The 16334-nt window shown below is 42.2% G+C and overlaps 1 protein-coding gene across 36 annotated transcripts in view; it reads left to right on the top strand.

Moving 5' to 3' along the window:
* The window catches only part of CLASP2 (cytoplasmic linker associated protein 2), a 1795600-nt gene that overhangs the window by 214247 nt on the left and 1565019 nt on the right, over window positions 1-16334 (top strand). For all 36 annotated transcript variants that reach the window (XM_086964693.1, XM_086964694.1, XM_086964709.1 and 33 more), the window contains exon 3: window positions 14025-14128. In XM_086964693.1, the coding sequence (XP_086820819.1) occupies window positions 14025-14128 (104 nt within the window). The remainder of the gene's footprint in view (window positions 1-14024; window positions 14129-16334) is intronic.

Genomic DNA, 16334 nt, shown 5'->3' with positions numbered 1-16334 from the left:
CTAAAAGGGGGAGGCCGATTACCTTGAAGAGGCGTACCTTGTAGCAGACATATGAGATACCGTACCAGGGGAGTTTGTTTGACGGCAGGCAAATAAAGAACACATGGGCACCAGTTAAGAGGACATTAAATAGCTGCCACAGGAGAGCTAATGTATACTGGAAAGTAAGCAGCGCCTCTAAGGAATCCGTTATTCACCAAAGATTTACTTGTTTCTCAACAGTGTTTGGATTTTTTTTTATTATACGATTTTTTCTTGACGTTCGGTGACCTTATCTGCCCTAACTATTTTGGCATTTAATGACCGATTCCAAAACTCATTTTTTCAGTTCACTCGAACTTTTCCATTTGTAGCGTTTCCAGTCAAATGTCCGTGTATTTTTAATTATTGGATGTTAGGTGATGAAGTTTGTTTCGACATAAGAAGGATGGCCTCGGAATATGGAACACCTCCTTTATCGTCCAAATCTGTGGCAGCGCTGCCACCAGGTGGCACAAACAGGAAGCTGCAACCCATTTTACGTAACGAAAAACAACAAAATACTCGTATTAATTTAAATAAGTGCTGGTCTTTGGGGGCTATAGTCATGCGGAAGTTTTGTTAGCCAGCCAACTTTTCATGGTTCAGGTAAAGGTAAGTGACGTTTTCTTCTCGGGAGAAAACATCTGAGACTTGAGCTGTTTCCAGTATAAAACGAACCAATGCCGCCCAGATTGAATATTGTGATGTATGGGTATTTATGTAGCGCTTTCCACAACCTCATCAAGGCATTAGGCGATTTCAGATTAAGAGTAAGTGTGTTCTCCGTGTGAATTATATGGACGGCTCTTTGTTTCCATGGTGGTCACCGTATCCCTTCCATCCAATTTCCGGATGCCTTAGAACGGGTGTTTCAGTTAGAGTTAGATGTGAAAAATGGGTGTGTTACATATTAATGTATTCTGTGGTGGCGCAGACAGACTTCGATTTACGGTGTTTGGTAGTTCATATAGAGTGTTTTTGGATCACTTTATTAAATGTGATTAATTTGAGAGCATGGAGTCTTAATTTGGAAACAGCAGTGGTTTTGTTACTTTTCTGAATACGACGTGGTTGTTCAATGTCCTTAGTTTCTTAGGTAATGTATTGTTTAGTTTTCTTGTTGGCACTGAGAACGAGCTACCACCTATCAGGGTTTTCTTGAAAGGTTGGCAGGTTATTAGTGGTGAATCTTTGTCTGAGATTTCAATTTTTGCTGAAGAGTATGGCATGATTTTTTTTTATTGGGCCAGTGCCATGATTGCCTCGGGAGCAAAGCAAGGGGCAGGGATACTGTTATGTCTGTTCAGGTTACGAACTTGACATGCAGTGATGTTCTGGACTAGTTGAAGTTTGTTGTTTAAGTGTTTTGTAAGCCAAAAAGGAGTCCATTGGCATAATTTAGGCTAGGCAGCACTAAAGCAGGTCAAGCTTGAACTTATTTAGTGTTTATAGAGCACAAACGTGACCCGTAAGGTTATCAGAGCACTTTACTAGGCTAAACAAGTTGTTTACAAGATTCTGAAACAGACGATCATGAGAACGTTTGGGCGGGATAAACAGGCTATTACAACGAGAAGGAATAGCTGATCATTTATACACTTAGGGGAGATAAACAAACGTTAGCAGGAGCAGAGGCAGATCGCACCAGCATCTACCCCTAAAAGTGACAGTGAAGTACTAATGATGCAAAAAGAATAGCAACAACCATGATACAAGAATCGCGTCAGTTACATCTATGAAATCAAGACCAGCATACACGGGTAGAGCTCAAGAAGAGAGCAATAGCATGTTGCTAGGCCGCTGAGCATCATATGCACTGAGAGTGTTTATGGGCGGAATTTGCCCATTAGGAAAGTCAAACTCCCTTTTTGAATCTTGACAATCAAGGTATTCTTCTGACGCTAGGTGGCAGCGAGTTCCAGAGTCTAGATTTACCCTGTCAGTATTCTAAGTACAGTAGCCTCTGTTGTTGGTTAGGCTCTGTTGTAGGGTTCTCATGATGTAGAAGGAACATGTTGTAATTATCATATGAGGCGGAGACAAGGTAAGAATTCAACAGCTTTAATAAAGTACAGAGAACACAGAGTCAGCGCACCCGCCACCTTCAGCCAGCAACTGTCAACTTACAGGTCAGCGTGCGCCTCACTTCATACAATTTCCGCACCATAACATTCCACTGTGGAGTAAGGAGCGGTGTGAACTTGAAAGGACAAAAGGAAGGAGAAGAACGAGAAAGGAGGAAAAAGACTCGGTTTTAGAAAAGGCATAAACACAGGACAGAGAGCAAAGAGTCATCCCATCATGAAATCATGCAAATGTTGAGGAAGTCTCCTGACCCGCAAGGGTCTCTGGTAAAGAGGAGTGCCTTGAGGATCATGAGACTCCTCGTTTGCGGTAATAGTCCGTCTCTGCACCAGTACGAGCACTGTTGATCAATTGATGATCATGAGCCAACATGTAGCCTGATAATGCATTCTTCCTAACAAAGATTTTTGGAGAATGATCTTGTGAGCAATACTTTGCTTCTCTACGTAGGTTCGATTTTACTCCATTAGCCAGCGCAACATAAAAGGATGCACCTCCCGAACTTTGAAAGTACCACGAAACTTGCATAGACATCTGACCCAACGTCCGGATCGGACTTTGACCCAGTCACGTACATGGATGCTAGTCGAGTTCTTCTCCTGGGTGTGTCCTTTCATGGAAACGTGCATAGGGGTACTCCTGCCACTACTACTCACATTATACCCTTCTACCAATTCGCTTATCCATGGAGGCACTAATTTAGAAGTAGGTTTTCTGCCCCGCATGACACTGAAGGGAACTACTCCTGTAGTTGAATTCTCAGTTGTGCGATAAGCCCATACTAATTCACTCAAAGATTATTGGTGAGAGCCAAACTTATAGCTCCCTTAATCATGCGATTGGCCATTTCCACAATTCCATTGGATTGCGGGTTGTAGAAAGTGGTGAGTGAATGTTTGATGCCGCACTCATTAAGAAATTCTCTCATTTCACTGGAAGTCAATTGGGTCCCATTGTCCGTAATAAGGACAGTGGGATAACCTTCCTCTTTGAAAATCATGCTTAGTACTCTAATGGTAACTCTAGTGGTTATTTCGGGGAGGACATATACAAAGAGCCATCTGAAGTGGACATCCATTACGACCATGCCAAATCTTTTACTGGGGTGAACACCCGGCATAGGTCCAATAAAATCTAGGCAAATGCTGTGCCACACCTGGGTCATGGATGGAACTTGGGACAGATTGAGGTCCCACCTTAACTCTTTTCTCGCTCTCGCAACACTCACTGCATCTCAACCCAATCAACCACATCACTATCCATACCTGGCCACTAGAATTCATTTCTCAAACATTTCTTTGTTATGGTTTGGCCCAAGTGTCCTTCATGGGCTAAGTCAAACAGTCTCTTACGAATACCAAATGGGGGAATTATCACAGCGCATGATAACTTGTTCTGCGACAGTGGATAACTCGTCAGTGACCGCATTGAAAGGTCTAATGCTGATTGGCAAAGTGCTTTCCCTACGTCTGCCCTTCACAATGAGGTTCAAGACTCCTTTAAGAACTTCATCTTGAGACATAGCCTCTGCCCATTCCTCTTTTCTGACAGCACCACAACTCCACTGCACTACATCGTCCACATTGGAGATAGCTCCTTCTCTCTCTCTCTTACACACACCAATCTTGTCTGCTTCTTCCCAGTCTAAAGACAGACGCGACATGCAATCTGTTTGTACATTGCGCCATCCTGAAATTAATTCAATGTTAAAGTTATATTCCTGTAGCCTGGAGGCTAACCTAGCAAGTCTGGCTGACCCCTTCCCTGTTCCACCTGCAGACAGTATTTTTAACAAAGGTTTGTGGTCAGTGCGTAGCAAAAATCTGCGGCCCCATACATACATTCTGAAATATTCCACACCCCAAGCAGCTGCCAGGGTTTCTTTTTTTATAACTGAGTAATGGCGCTCAGTGTGAGTCAAAGTGCGAGAAGATAATGTTAGTTTTCTCACTAGCACAACCATTCTGCGATAAAACAGCCCCTATGCCAGTGTCACTTGCATCCACAGTGATATTAGTTTTTGCATCTACATCAAAAGTAACCAAAATGCCTGCATTGCATATTTCTAACTTGATGTTATCAAAACATTTTTGCTTATCATCTCCCCAACAAAATTTGACACCTTTCCTCATGAGTACATTTAGGGGTTCTGTTTTGCTTGCAAAGTTTTTTACAAACTTAGAGTAATACTCAATGAATCCAATGAATGAGCGCAATTGGTCTCTATTATTAGTAGGAACAGGAGCCAATCTTATAGATGCTAGCAAGCCTCTCTTTGGTTTTACACCATCAGACGAGATGGAATGTCCTAAATACTCAACCTCAGTTGAAAGAAAAGAACATTTTTCCCTGCGTAATGTTAAACCTGATTCCAGTATCCTGCCAAGGGCATCTTTCAAGGCAATATTGTGATTGCTCACACTGTCACCAAATACCAAGATATCATCCTGGAAATAGATGACATTTTTTAAATCTTTGAAGACTTCTGTGACCATTCTCTGAAAGACACTTTCAGCCGAACACAACCCGAAGGGCATCCTGGTAAACTTAAAAATGCCTTCATTGGTGATGAAGGCTGTCAAGTGCTTAGAGGATTCATGCAAACGTATCTGATGATAAGCGTGACGAAGGTCAAGCTTTGAAAAGTATTACGCCCCTTTTAACACCACCATTCGTTCATTTATGTTACGTACTGGAAAATTGTAAGGAATTATGTTTTGATTCAAACTCCTCAAATCAACACAGAAAGGTAAATTTCCATCAGCTTTCTCCGAAATTACAACTGGAGAAACCAAAGATGAGCACTCAATCGGCTCAATGACTCCACTAGATAGCATTTCGTCTAACATTTTCTTCACCTCCCCTCGTACCATGATGGGAACTTTACTCAGCTTGTGTTGGACAGGAATTGCATTATGTTTGAGTTTTATTTTGTGAACATAGCCCTCCAAATTGCCAAGCTGATCTCTGAAAACACCTTTACCTCATTCCAAAATGTCTTCCACTGAAAGGTCGTCCACCACCACGACTTGTTCAACAGCATTTGGGTCAATTCTAATATGAAGGTCATATTGGTGATACCATCCTAAAATAGGGGGCCAGTTTCAGTTATGTACACTTTTCCCTTGAAAGATCTGTTTTTAAAAGTAATATCAGTTGGTATGTAACCTAGTATGTCTATCTGTTCGCCTTGATTCCCACCGGGGTTAATATCTTTGAGTTATAATTTTTTGTTTGGCCATTCCTGCTTGAAATTTTTTTTAGGTATGATGGTGTAAAATGACCCCGAATCAACCATTAGATCAACTTTCCTCTTTTCAATGACAAATTCTGCTTTGGGCCTGTGTCTTCTTCTATCATTTAAATTGTGAGGTTCAGTGAGGAGGATTTCTCTATTCTCAGCCACGTCATGTAAAGAAAGTTCAACACACAGGATTCTATCAGGCCTGTATGAACACTCATTAACATTAGACTCTTCCGACAGCATTATTTATTTATTTATTTATTTAGAAGTTTTCTATAGTGCTAACAAGACCCGAAGGTACCAGAGCGCTTTACAATAGAGGGAATGACAAGAGAACAACATGACACAAACCCAATAAAAGCGATCAGCGAGCGACAATTTGGAATGCGTTGCTACCTTTGCTTTGTTTGCATCTCTACACATTCTTAAAAAATGGCCCTTACGGCCGCACTTTCTGCATTCTTTCCCAATGGCCCAACACTGCTTGGAGTCAGACGTGTGATAAGCACTACCGCACTTTCCACAGGTCTTACTGCCAAACCTACTTGGATACAATCTACCACCCAATGTACTCTTTCCACCTCTGAATCTAGTAGAGGCAGCTACCTCCCCTTTACAACCCTCAGCAACAGAATTTTCACTCATTAGATATGTTAAGCTTAGATTCCCTACGATTCATTTCTTTCATGCAAAATTCAGACTCTTCAACTATCTTAGCAATGTCAATTGCATCCTTAAGAGAAGGATCTTTGGCAGCCCATAAGCGTTCCTGTGTCTTTTTGCTCCTACATTGAACAATCAGTTGATCCCGAATCATTTCCTCAGTCATTGGACCAAATTTACATTTTAAGGAAAGTTCACGAAGTCTAGTGACAGTCATTAATGGTCTCCCCTACTTTTTGAGGCTGGGTATAAAATTTGTTTCTTCTCATCACTATATTAGTTTCTTTGGCATATCTCATTTCCAATCTTTTCTGAGCCTCTTCATAAACATTCTCAATGACTTAACCACGTTCATTATTTGCAGCAGGTAAGTACTTAAAATGTGTTGTCCTTCTTTTCCTAAGTTGGTAAGTAAAATCGCTTTTTTTCTGTTGCTACTGTAATCCTGCACATCCAAAGCTTCCAAATAGTTGTCAAACATCTCAATCCTCTCATCCCATTCTATGCTTGGGCTCCCTGGTTGACTCAGAAAGTGAGGAGGTATAGATACTGCTGAGACATCAAGGGCTGTCACATCCATTATGAATCACCAAAGATTAATACAATAGTTACTTGAATAGAGAATAATGGTGGAATGCCTGCTTGCTCCTCTGAATGTTGAGGTGTTTTAAAAGAAGCGTTTCCTGCCAAATGTAGAGATTGCATCCATAACAATTTAAAACCAAATAAACTAAATATATGCTTTGCAATTTTCTCTCTTGCTGTTCTCAATGCGATCACTATAGCAATCTAAAATAACTCGCGTATACACTGTTAGTCCACAAGATGGCAGTGTTGCTTCATGGAATAATGTATGCCTCTGCTCTCCTTTCTGACAAGATCACTGTTCTTGAATTTTTTTTAATATAATTTTTATTTTATTAAAGAAAAAGAACTTACACACAAGGCAATAAGACATCACATGAGGACATGTGTTCAGTAAGGAAGGAGACCGCAAAACAATTTATTACAGACATCATTTGCACAGTGGGGGGCCCAGTGAGGAAACAATAGCAGTAATCATAACAGTTACACAGTACTCGGAATGTCGGATCAGGGGGAGAGAGAAACCTCTGGGGTCTCCACGAATGGTGGCGTGCATATGTTTCCACGGTAGGAGTTCCACTGGCTCCAAATTTTATTCCATTTCTTGGGTCTACCCCGTGCCACATACACCGTCTTCTCCCTAAACATACACCAATCCATGTTCTCCTTCCACGCCAAGACCGTGGGTGGCCGCTGGGAGCCCCACAACTGCGCGATGTCTCTTAGCAATCGTATTCCCAAGGGTCGCCCACTGAGTCTGTGCCACGTCATAGTCATTCGGTTCCCAGACATTCAACAGGCAACTCCTTGCTACGGGCAGCAATACCACCCCTGTGACTCTTTCCATCACAGCATGCACTCGATTCCAGAACTCCACTACTCCCGGGCTCTCCCAAATTATGTGGAGGAAGGTGCCAATCAATCCACAACCACGCTTACATAACCCATCTACTCAATAACCCGTGTGAATCGAGCGCGGGCCGGTGACATATATCCGGTGTAGGATTTTAAGTTGGACGAATCGAAGACGGGTTGGAATAGCAACCTCTTTCGGTGAGGATAGCGCCGACTGCCAGTCCTCGCCGTCCAATTCCAAACCATCGCTAGTCCAAACCGCTCGTAGCCGCACCAACAGATCCGCTCGATTATTAATCAATTTCTTGTATATCAAAGAAATGGTGCTGTCGGGCATGTGGCCGTCAAGCACCCGATCTTCTAGTGGGGAGGATTCAGGAATATTAGTGCCCTCAGGAAAAACCGACCTCAGCGCGTGGGTAATCTGGGCATAACGGAAGAATTCTCTAGCACTCAGCTCATACTCTACCTTTAGTGCCTCGAAGGCCTTGATTTTACCCTTGACCCACAGGTCACTCACCCTGCTAATGCCAATCATATCCCATTTTTCAAATCCTTTAGTCTTCCACAGGGAACCCAGTCTTTCAGACGCATAAAGCCGAGTCGCACGGGTCAGGCGATCCCCCCTCATCCCGTTGCCGCACTCGCATCATACCACACTCGCACCGCTATCCTGGTAGGTCCAGAGAGTTCCCTACCTGCTGCTTTGGAATAAAGGGCCCTGTTGTAGTCCCCATTCGGTAACAGGTACCTATCCATCTCGAATGCAGGATTAGAGGCAGGTCCATACATTCCATGATTAATCGCTCCCAACTTAGAGACCCAGTAATATCGCCTGATATCCGGAAGTGCTATACCTCCGTCGTACCAAGGAAGCGTGAGCTTGGTGAGGGCAATACGCGATCGTCCATTCCAAATCAATCGCCTCTGCAAACTCTCCACCTCCCGAAAATAACTCGCCGGAACAACATCGAAAATATTCTGGAGCGCGTATAAAAATCGCGGTAATGACATCATTTTAAAGAGGGCCGCGCGCCCAAGCGGTGAAATCGGTAGCCTGAGCCAGCCCGCTACGTCAGTTTTTAACCTCTGGAGGGGAGGGAGCAGGTTACGATCATAACGAGCCACAGGATCTAAGGTTATAAAAATACCCAGGTAATTGAATCCCGATTGCGACACCTGGATAGGACAACAGCACGGTAAAGGGGGGGGGGGGTACCACCTGAAAGCACATAGACATTTGTTCCTAGAATGTGTTGCTATAGAAGGTCTGTTAATGGACATGTTATTTTGGATTGTTGGTGATCCCATTGACAAATTTAAATTGAATTTAATGATATAATGGTCGCTTCATGAGACAGGCTTTAGATCACCCACAAAAATGAGGTCCTTTGATGTGAATAGGACATGAAGGATATGGTCAGTGTCATATGTTTCCCAGTGGCCTGTGGTACTAACCGAGTGCTTTAAAGATATTTAGTAGGTTTGAAGTCGGTTGAATATTCACTCAAACCAGATGTTGATGACTCCAAGGCTACAGAGATTACAGCAGCCAACAGTGATATCCGATACAGAGTCCAGAAGGTCTTAGTGAAAGCTCTATTTAGTGAAGTTGGCCTGAAGATTTAAATGAATGAGACTGAAAATTGGTAGTTATAAACACCTGAAAAATGAAAATGTATCGGACTGTTGTTGTTTAGTAGTTGATTATAGTAGTCGTTGGAGAGATTTTATGCACCATGCCTAGCATCTTATGCACTATTTGGTACTCAGTTCCTGTATTTTATTTGGTTTTTTCTTAGGAATGGTTTCATTTAGTATGGCAGCAGCATCATTTAACATCCATGTTTTGGTTATAAAATCAGTATCCTACTTTTTAGGTCATGTATGTGGATGCCATTCTTCCCTAAATATCTAGCTTTGATTAGGATACAGTGCATCTGCTTTTGGGGGTGACTGGACAGTAGTTTGTATTCCACTACGCTAGGTTGTCCTGATAATTATTCATCTTTAAAATGTAGGGAATTTGGGAAAGAACGCTGAATTGCACTCCTTTCATTTGTTCTGTGCTCCGGGATTTGAATAACTCTGTGGTAGAGCAGTAGAGCATTTCTGTTTTAAATCTACTGGATGCTCTTGGTAATCCACAGGTTTTCTGTCTGAGAGTTACTGCGGCCTGTATGTCTTTGCTGTAGGTCCTTTGGAAGCCTTAATTATTTGGTTCTCTGCACTGTTTTTATGCAGATTTTGTCCTGAGATTGGCTGCATTGTTTTTGATGAGTTGGTTCCTAGAGTTCATGTTTTGGCAAGCTTTGCAATTGAATCTTTAGGTTTGATTTTCCCTCTTCTCCAGGATCATCCAGTAGATGAAGTACAAGTTTGATTGGGTTAGATTTGAGAAAAAGCTTTGTAGTCCAGTAGTCCAGCTGTAAGGGTGGTTGATAGAATAAAGGGTGAGGTATGAAGAGCAGCCGTTAAGGACATTGACTGGATAGAAGCCAGAGCGGGGTTGAATGTTAGCCATAAATAGCTGCTAGGTGGTTTGGAGTTGAATGCAGATTTCCGTTGTTGTGAGGTAGTCTGTCTTGTGAGTCAGTAGTTATGCCGGGTGGAGGGGAGGTTGTAGGGTGGAGAGTTAGAGCAGATGGTGGGGGAAGTGTTAGGTGAGGCTGTTAAAAATGTATAGCTGATGAAGGTTTGATTACTTAGCAGTAGGGGGCAGAATCTGAAGCGAAGGGTTTTAGAGTGTGGAATGAAATAGTAAAGTGGTGTTAAAATGGTTATTTAGAAAGTGAATTTGAGGGAGCGTTTGAAAGAGTTGCTTGATGGCAGAGGGGTCTTTTGAGAGTAGTCTTTGATTGCTCCTCATCTGGATTGCTGGTGGTATTCTAGGGTGCCCTAGGATAATGAGAAGGATTATCCCTCTGGGGATGTTAGAGCAAGAAGCTTCAAGGTTATTTGATGATTAGAAAGATTACATTTTTTAACAATTAAAGAAAAAAGAAATATTTCTAAGCATGTAACTAGTCTGGTTATGTTCAAAATCACAAATATTACATCTAACTGATTAAATAAGAACTCAAAAAATAAAATGTAAAATAGTTTTTGTTCTAAATGAGTCCTTTTTACAATTAACCAGGCAGTTACCAAACACTTTGCAGACCATAATAGAAAATAGTTTTGGGGGACAACAAAAGTAGATGAGGTTTCCACTGGTTTGGGAAAGGAAAACCAGGGCATGAAAAATTATTCAATTCTTTATAGCCATGACAATAGAAAAATCCATATAGTGTATTTACCCACCAAAACTGGTCTGTTGTAATGATTGTAAGTAGGCATTGTGAGAAAATGTTTTATAATTTTAGGTGGATTGATGTCCAACGGAAGTAATAAGTTCACTGACTTGTTAGTTCCAGGCAAATATTTCAGCAATTTAAACTTAAGCTCAACCCCTGGTGGGTGTGGCCCATAGCAGACAGGCTTAACCTAGTAAAAACATGTAAACCATTTAAAAGAACCCAAAGAGGTAAAACTTCAAAGACACAATTCAGTAAAAATCTCACTCCAATTGATAAAAATAGAGTAAATTGTAATTAACAAAATTACACCAAAATGCTAAAAATCCTAAAACTGAAACCAGAGATATGGGTTTTAAAAAAACATTTAAGAGACAATAACCGATTGATGCTCAAAGCACCAATTGTGGTCAGTAGTTCACTCTAGCGTGTGACCTAGGTGCAAATTAAAGCTGACCACAATGCAGCATGGGTCGGATTCACAAAGTAGATTGGCCCCGCTAGGGCCTGGAAGTAGGTAAGTTTAAAACCGTTTCTAAGTCCCAATCTGAAAAAGAAACTCTGTGTTTGATAAACCTGAAATTCAGTCTGACGCCATGAAACTTCCTGTCTGATACGTTTTGAGTTTGGTTTGCGTGCAGCTCTGTAGAAAAAACGTTTTGAAAATGTTCCCAGACATCGTTTGGTGCCAAAACGCGCACAGGAATACTCTTATGAGAACCCCTGAACCTCAGTGGGAGTACCAGTAGATTGTCAGGCAGAGGGCAGAGCTAAAGCCCAGTTGCTACTGGTCAGCTGAGTTTCTTCATAGAAATGTCCTCTTTAGCTTTTGTATGTTCTACCTAGGAGATCAGCCTTGTGAACCATGGAGAGCTTTCTGTCCTTGGATTTCACTTGGAAAGGGCTGCACCTTCTCCAGACCCATCTCACTGTTCAAAGATGCAGAGTATAGCAGGTTCATTGTGTCTTGTATCCTTTTGCAAGTCCAATAGAGTTCTGATGGCGTCTTTCGGGGAGCCGCATTTAAACCTGGCACTAGCTAGATGATAGATAGGACTCCTTTGCACCCCCTCATCTATGAGATACAAGTTAACGGGGGCGCAACGTTTGTCGATTTTTCAGTAGTTCCTGTTTGGCTTACTGCAAATAGGCACAAAATGCCGTATACCAGGGCGTTTTCAAGATGATAAAGGTCTTCTATCACACTAAACTTGGGGTCTGAAGAACTGGGGTTGTGAGTGTGACTGTTCTAGGAAAATCTCCAGTATCTTTTCTCGTCTTACACTAAAATCCAGTTTGATGCAAGCACAGTGCCCATAACCAACCAACACAGACGTTTAGTAGGACAAAAGCATGGACCTTCAGCAACCAGACTGAAGCTACAAAAAGAATTGCTTTGCCTTCCTGTTCTTTACCTTTTAAGTGCGCCTGTGTGTTATATGTGACTCAACAGACCTGTCGAGCAGGTTTTGACAGCATGTTGTCACAGGATGCCCACAGCCCCCAATATTCTGTGGCATTCAAAGGAGTCCTCTATTCCCATTCAAGTCAACCTATTCTTTGCTTGTATGAGCGTTTTCTTACCACATTCCCACCTTAATCATGTCAGGTACAAGCTGGGAGAGAAGTTGGACAGCTAACGTAAATGGGCCTCCAGGAACTCCAGACAGGATAAAGATGACTTTAGAAAATTATTTTTCATTAATATTTATAAAAAAAATCTAACCTCTCAATGGATGGGACTTTTAATAACTATTAAATAGTTGCTTATTTTTTTTATCTGTTTGTCCCATTCCTGTGACAGCAGTATTAGTATTTGATACTGTAATATGTTTCTACAAATGACAGTTAGGCCTTCCACAGTAAAAGTAGCTTTTATTGCCTCGTAGCTGTAAGGACATGATACCATTAATTTTCTGCACGTCCCACTTTTAAATACTAAGCACTCTACCTTGTGGGCTACATGGCTTACATAGGTTTGACTTCATATTTAAGAGCGAGATTTAAACAGGTCACACTGCAGGTTTTACACTGAAGCCAAGTTTTCCTTAGTCACACTAGTGAGTGGCACAATAAGTGCTGCAGTCCACAGAGTACATTTAACTGTTTATGCTAGGTGTGTATTTCCTCACCATATAATGTGGCATTCCAGGAAATTTAAATTAGCTAATTGGGGATTATCCAATTTCTACATGCTGTAGGGCTCTGAGCTCATACAATGGGTACTTGACAGCAGTGCTCCAGTGTGCAGAGTCAGGAATAAAAGTCAGCAAAAAAAATGGGGGTGGCCTCGCAAAAAGTGGTATTTTCTCACAGGCATTAGATAAAATAGAGATGGAGTCCCTAATAATCCTGAGCATGATCACAGTTTAGAAACTAGCTCTTGTAAACAAACTTTCATGTCTTCCACAAGTGGCATACTGCTCGCTGTGTGTGATGCTCTCATGACATTTTGGGTTAGTTCGATCATTTACAAATAATTCCAATAAAATAACAATTTGATTAAAAAAGGGAAAGAAGTATGGGATACTCTACCTGAATTTGAACTTATTTAGTCTGTGACGTGAATATGGTTTCCACTTTTCTCTGGTAGCTATAGTTATTGTACCTGAGGATGCATTAATACTTTCCATGGCAATGCCGAATCCTCAAACAAATTAAAAGGTACTTTGTGCCTTTGAACTATTCCATCTTTTTATGCTATTAGCCCCTCTTTACTTAACAAGAATGGATACCCACCATGGTAGTACCCAAGACATTGTACTTTGACTTCATCACATTACCAACAACCATTCTTCATCCACAGTTCAATGCTTCAGGCTGTCTCTATCAAAGCATTTTTACAACATTTGCAGATCAGAGCTTTAGGTGCCCAGGTGATGTGCATGGGTAATGGCAGTACCTTCTAAGTAGGTCATAAAAGCACATCATTAAGGAGATGTGCACAGTTTCCAAGGAGATATACACAGTTTTGAATGCTTCATCCTGTTGAGTGATTTTGTAGTTGTTATGGATGTGAAATTTCCATTGTGATAGTAGCAAACATTTAACCTTCCATTAATTCCCTCATTACATTAAATCTAAATCTGCAGTCACTTGTATCGGAAAATTTAGGATGGTGTAGTTGATGAAAAATATGCCTCTTCGATTTGCGTCAGTGCTGTGATGATATTTTTCTGTTATGCATCCGAAATTAGTATGTGTACTGTTATTCTATTACTTACAATAGGGTTGTATTAACTGAAAATGACAATTTAATTTTCTTTACTTTGCAGTTCTTATAGCGCTAATGGATCGATTGGGAGATGGAAAAGACCAAGTAAGAGAACAATCACAGAATCTTATTCTGAGGATAATGGAGCAGGCGGCTCCTCCAATGGTAAGAGTGCTTTAAAGCCAAAAGCTTGCCTCCATAGTTTACACACTGCTCGCGGTTGACTTAAAGATCAGTGCTAAAATTTACTTGGCTTAGTTGATCCTTCGTAAAACCCATATTTCTTTTGGTTACAATACTAATTAGGCTGAATGGAGACATTACATTACATTACATTACAAGTTTGTGCTATGGCATTTAAGAAAACACTTAATTTCTTTCAACATGCATATAACTATCCACAGTTAATTTTGTATTCATAAAAAAAGAAAGGAGTATAAACAGCTGATTCAGTAGCATTGGATTTTAACATTGGTGTAGTGAGACCTTTCTCCATCATGGTGCCCCTGCCTAGCTGCTAATTGCAAGGTGACGCTAGATGCAGTGATTGCAGCAATTGCAGCAATTTGATGGCCCTTAGTCACCAGCCCAACAAAGCCACACCATATAAGAATTCAATGGTGATGTTTGCCCCAAATTAGCTACTTGACCAGGTGTGTCGGATCGATGGTGGTTGCACCTGTTTGCTCAGAGCTGGTTGCAGACCCCATTTACGCTGTATGAAGTGGTCTTTAGGCAGACTCAAAGTGTATGGTGTGGCATAACATTTTTATCCATATAATTTTTAAAGCTAGAGGTTGTGTTTGGGAGAAGTGTGATCAGGGGGTTGTATGATGAAACAACACAGGGAAATACTTCTCGTACCTTTACCATACATTTTTTACCTTGTACATTTTTATAACACATATGGTTTCTGATGGATACTTCTGCCTGTGAATTCCTCACCTTTTGAATACCCCCTGCACCAGCATTCTGCGGGAAATTCTTTCCTAGCTCTCCCCACGCCAATGAGGAGGTCACAACGGACCAGCTCCGCACGCGGCACCGCTTGACGTCATTGGAGCCACAAAAGGACCTCTTAGGCGTGCTGACGTCTGTTCCCTTTTTTCCGTGCCGTCGACGTTTAACGGTTTTTTCTAGGGCTCTCCATTTTCTTCAAGGAAAACTTTGTATCTCTTAATTGTTTCAGATGGCTACTTCCAGGAAAACAGGATTTAAGCCCTGCAGAGAGTGTGGCGGGCATATGTCGATTACGGACCCGTATCAAGACTGCCTTTGGTGCTTATCTTCAGACCACGACGTTGAGGAATGGCGAAGCTGTAGGAAAATGAATGGACCCGTAGCATGACTGCCTTTTGTGATTATCTTCGGACCACGACGTTGAGGAATGCCGAAGCTGTAGGAAAATGAATCCGAAGGCGATTAAGGAGCGTGAGGCCCAGTTATTTATGGCCAAAGCCAAGAAGGAGAAGGGAGGTCGGAAGAGGTCGAAGTTGTCGTCTTCTCACACTTCGAGGTCGAAGAAGCACAAGAAATCCATGAGAAGACATACCTCGCGTCATCTTTCTTCGAAGGCAAGGGTTTCGAGATCAAGGTCGCCGACTCCAGCAAAGCGACCTCGGAGGAATGACTTTATCTTTCAATCTCCTTCTCCTCAGGCGACGCCAGTACCATCTCTGGCAGCGGCGTCGCCGCCTTCAGATCTTTGTTAGCAACATGAAGATTCACCGGCTCCAGCGACGTCACCGGCGCCTTGTGAGACTTCAATTGTGCGGGAGCCGTCCCTGGCCTCACAGGCTCCAGTTCGGCCTCAGGTGACTCCCTTTCAGGAAGGTACGGATCCATATCCTCCTTTTCCTGCTCCTGGGGCTGATTCTTCGCATTTTCTAAATGCGATGTTTGACATGTTTGCCAGAGCCTCGACTCCATCTGGCGTGCCTTCCGGCCTCGTGGGACCATTAGCTTACAACCTGGGTGTTTTTGCCGCCGACTCCGGCTTGGCATTTCCCAGCGCCGAGATCCTCCACTCCGGCTCCTCGTTCTCCTTCAGCTGCTGAATCGGCACTAAATCGAGTTCGGTCGACGTCGAGGTTCTACGCCGAGGCTCCTCCATCAATGCCCTTGATGTCTTCTCTGGCGCCTGATGTGGCTCCATCGACACCGTTGCCAGAACAACGCTTAATGAGAGAGGCACAGAGACTACTTGAGGATGAGGAGTATTTATAAAATCAGGAGGAAGGTGAAATTGTGTACTCCATGAATGAGTTCGAAGGCCTTCATGAAGCTAGTGGCCTCAGTACTTCCCCTGAGTATAACCTACCATCTGCAAGTTGGAGGTGTTGTTCAGGACGTTGCACCATACCGTGTGATA

Source organism: Lissotriton vulgaris, chromosome 4_1, assembly GCF_964263255.1.
Source record: "Lissotriton vulgaris chromosome 4_1, aLisVul1.2, whole genome shotgun sequence".
NCBI lineage: Eukaryota > Metazoa > Chordata > Amphibia > Caudata > Salamandridae > Lissotriton > Lissotriton vulgaris.
This window is presented reverse-complemented; position numbering and strand designations above follow the sequence as displayed.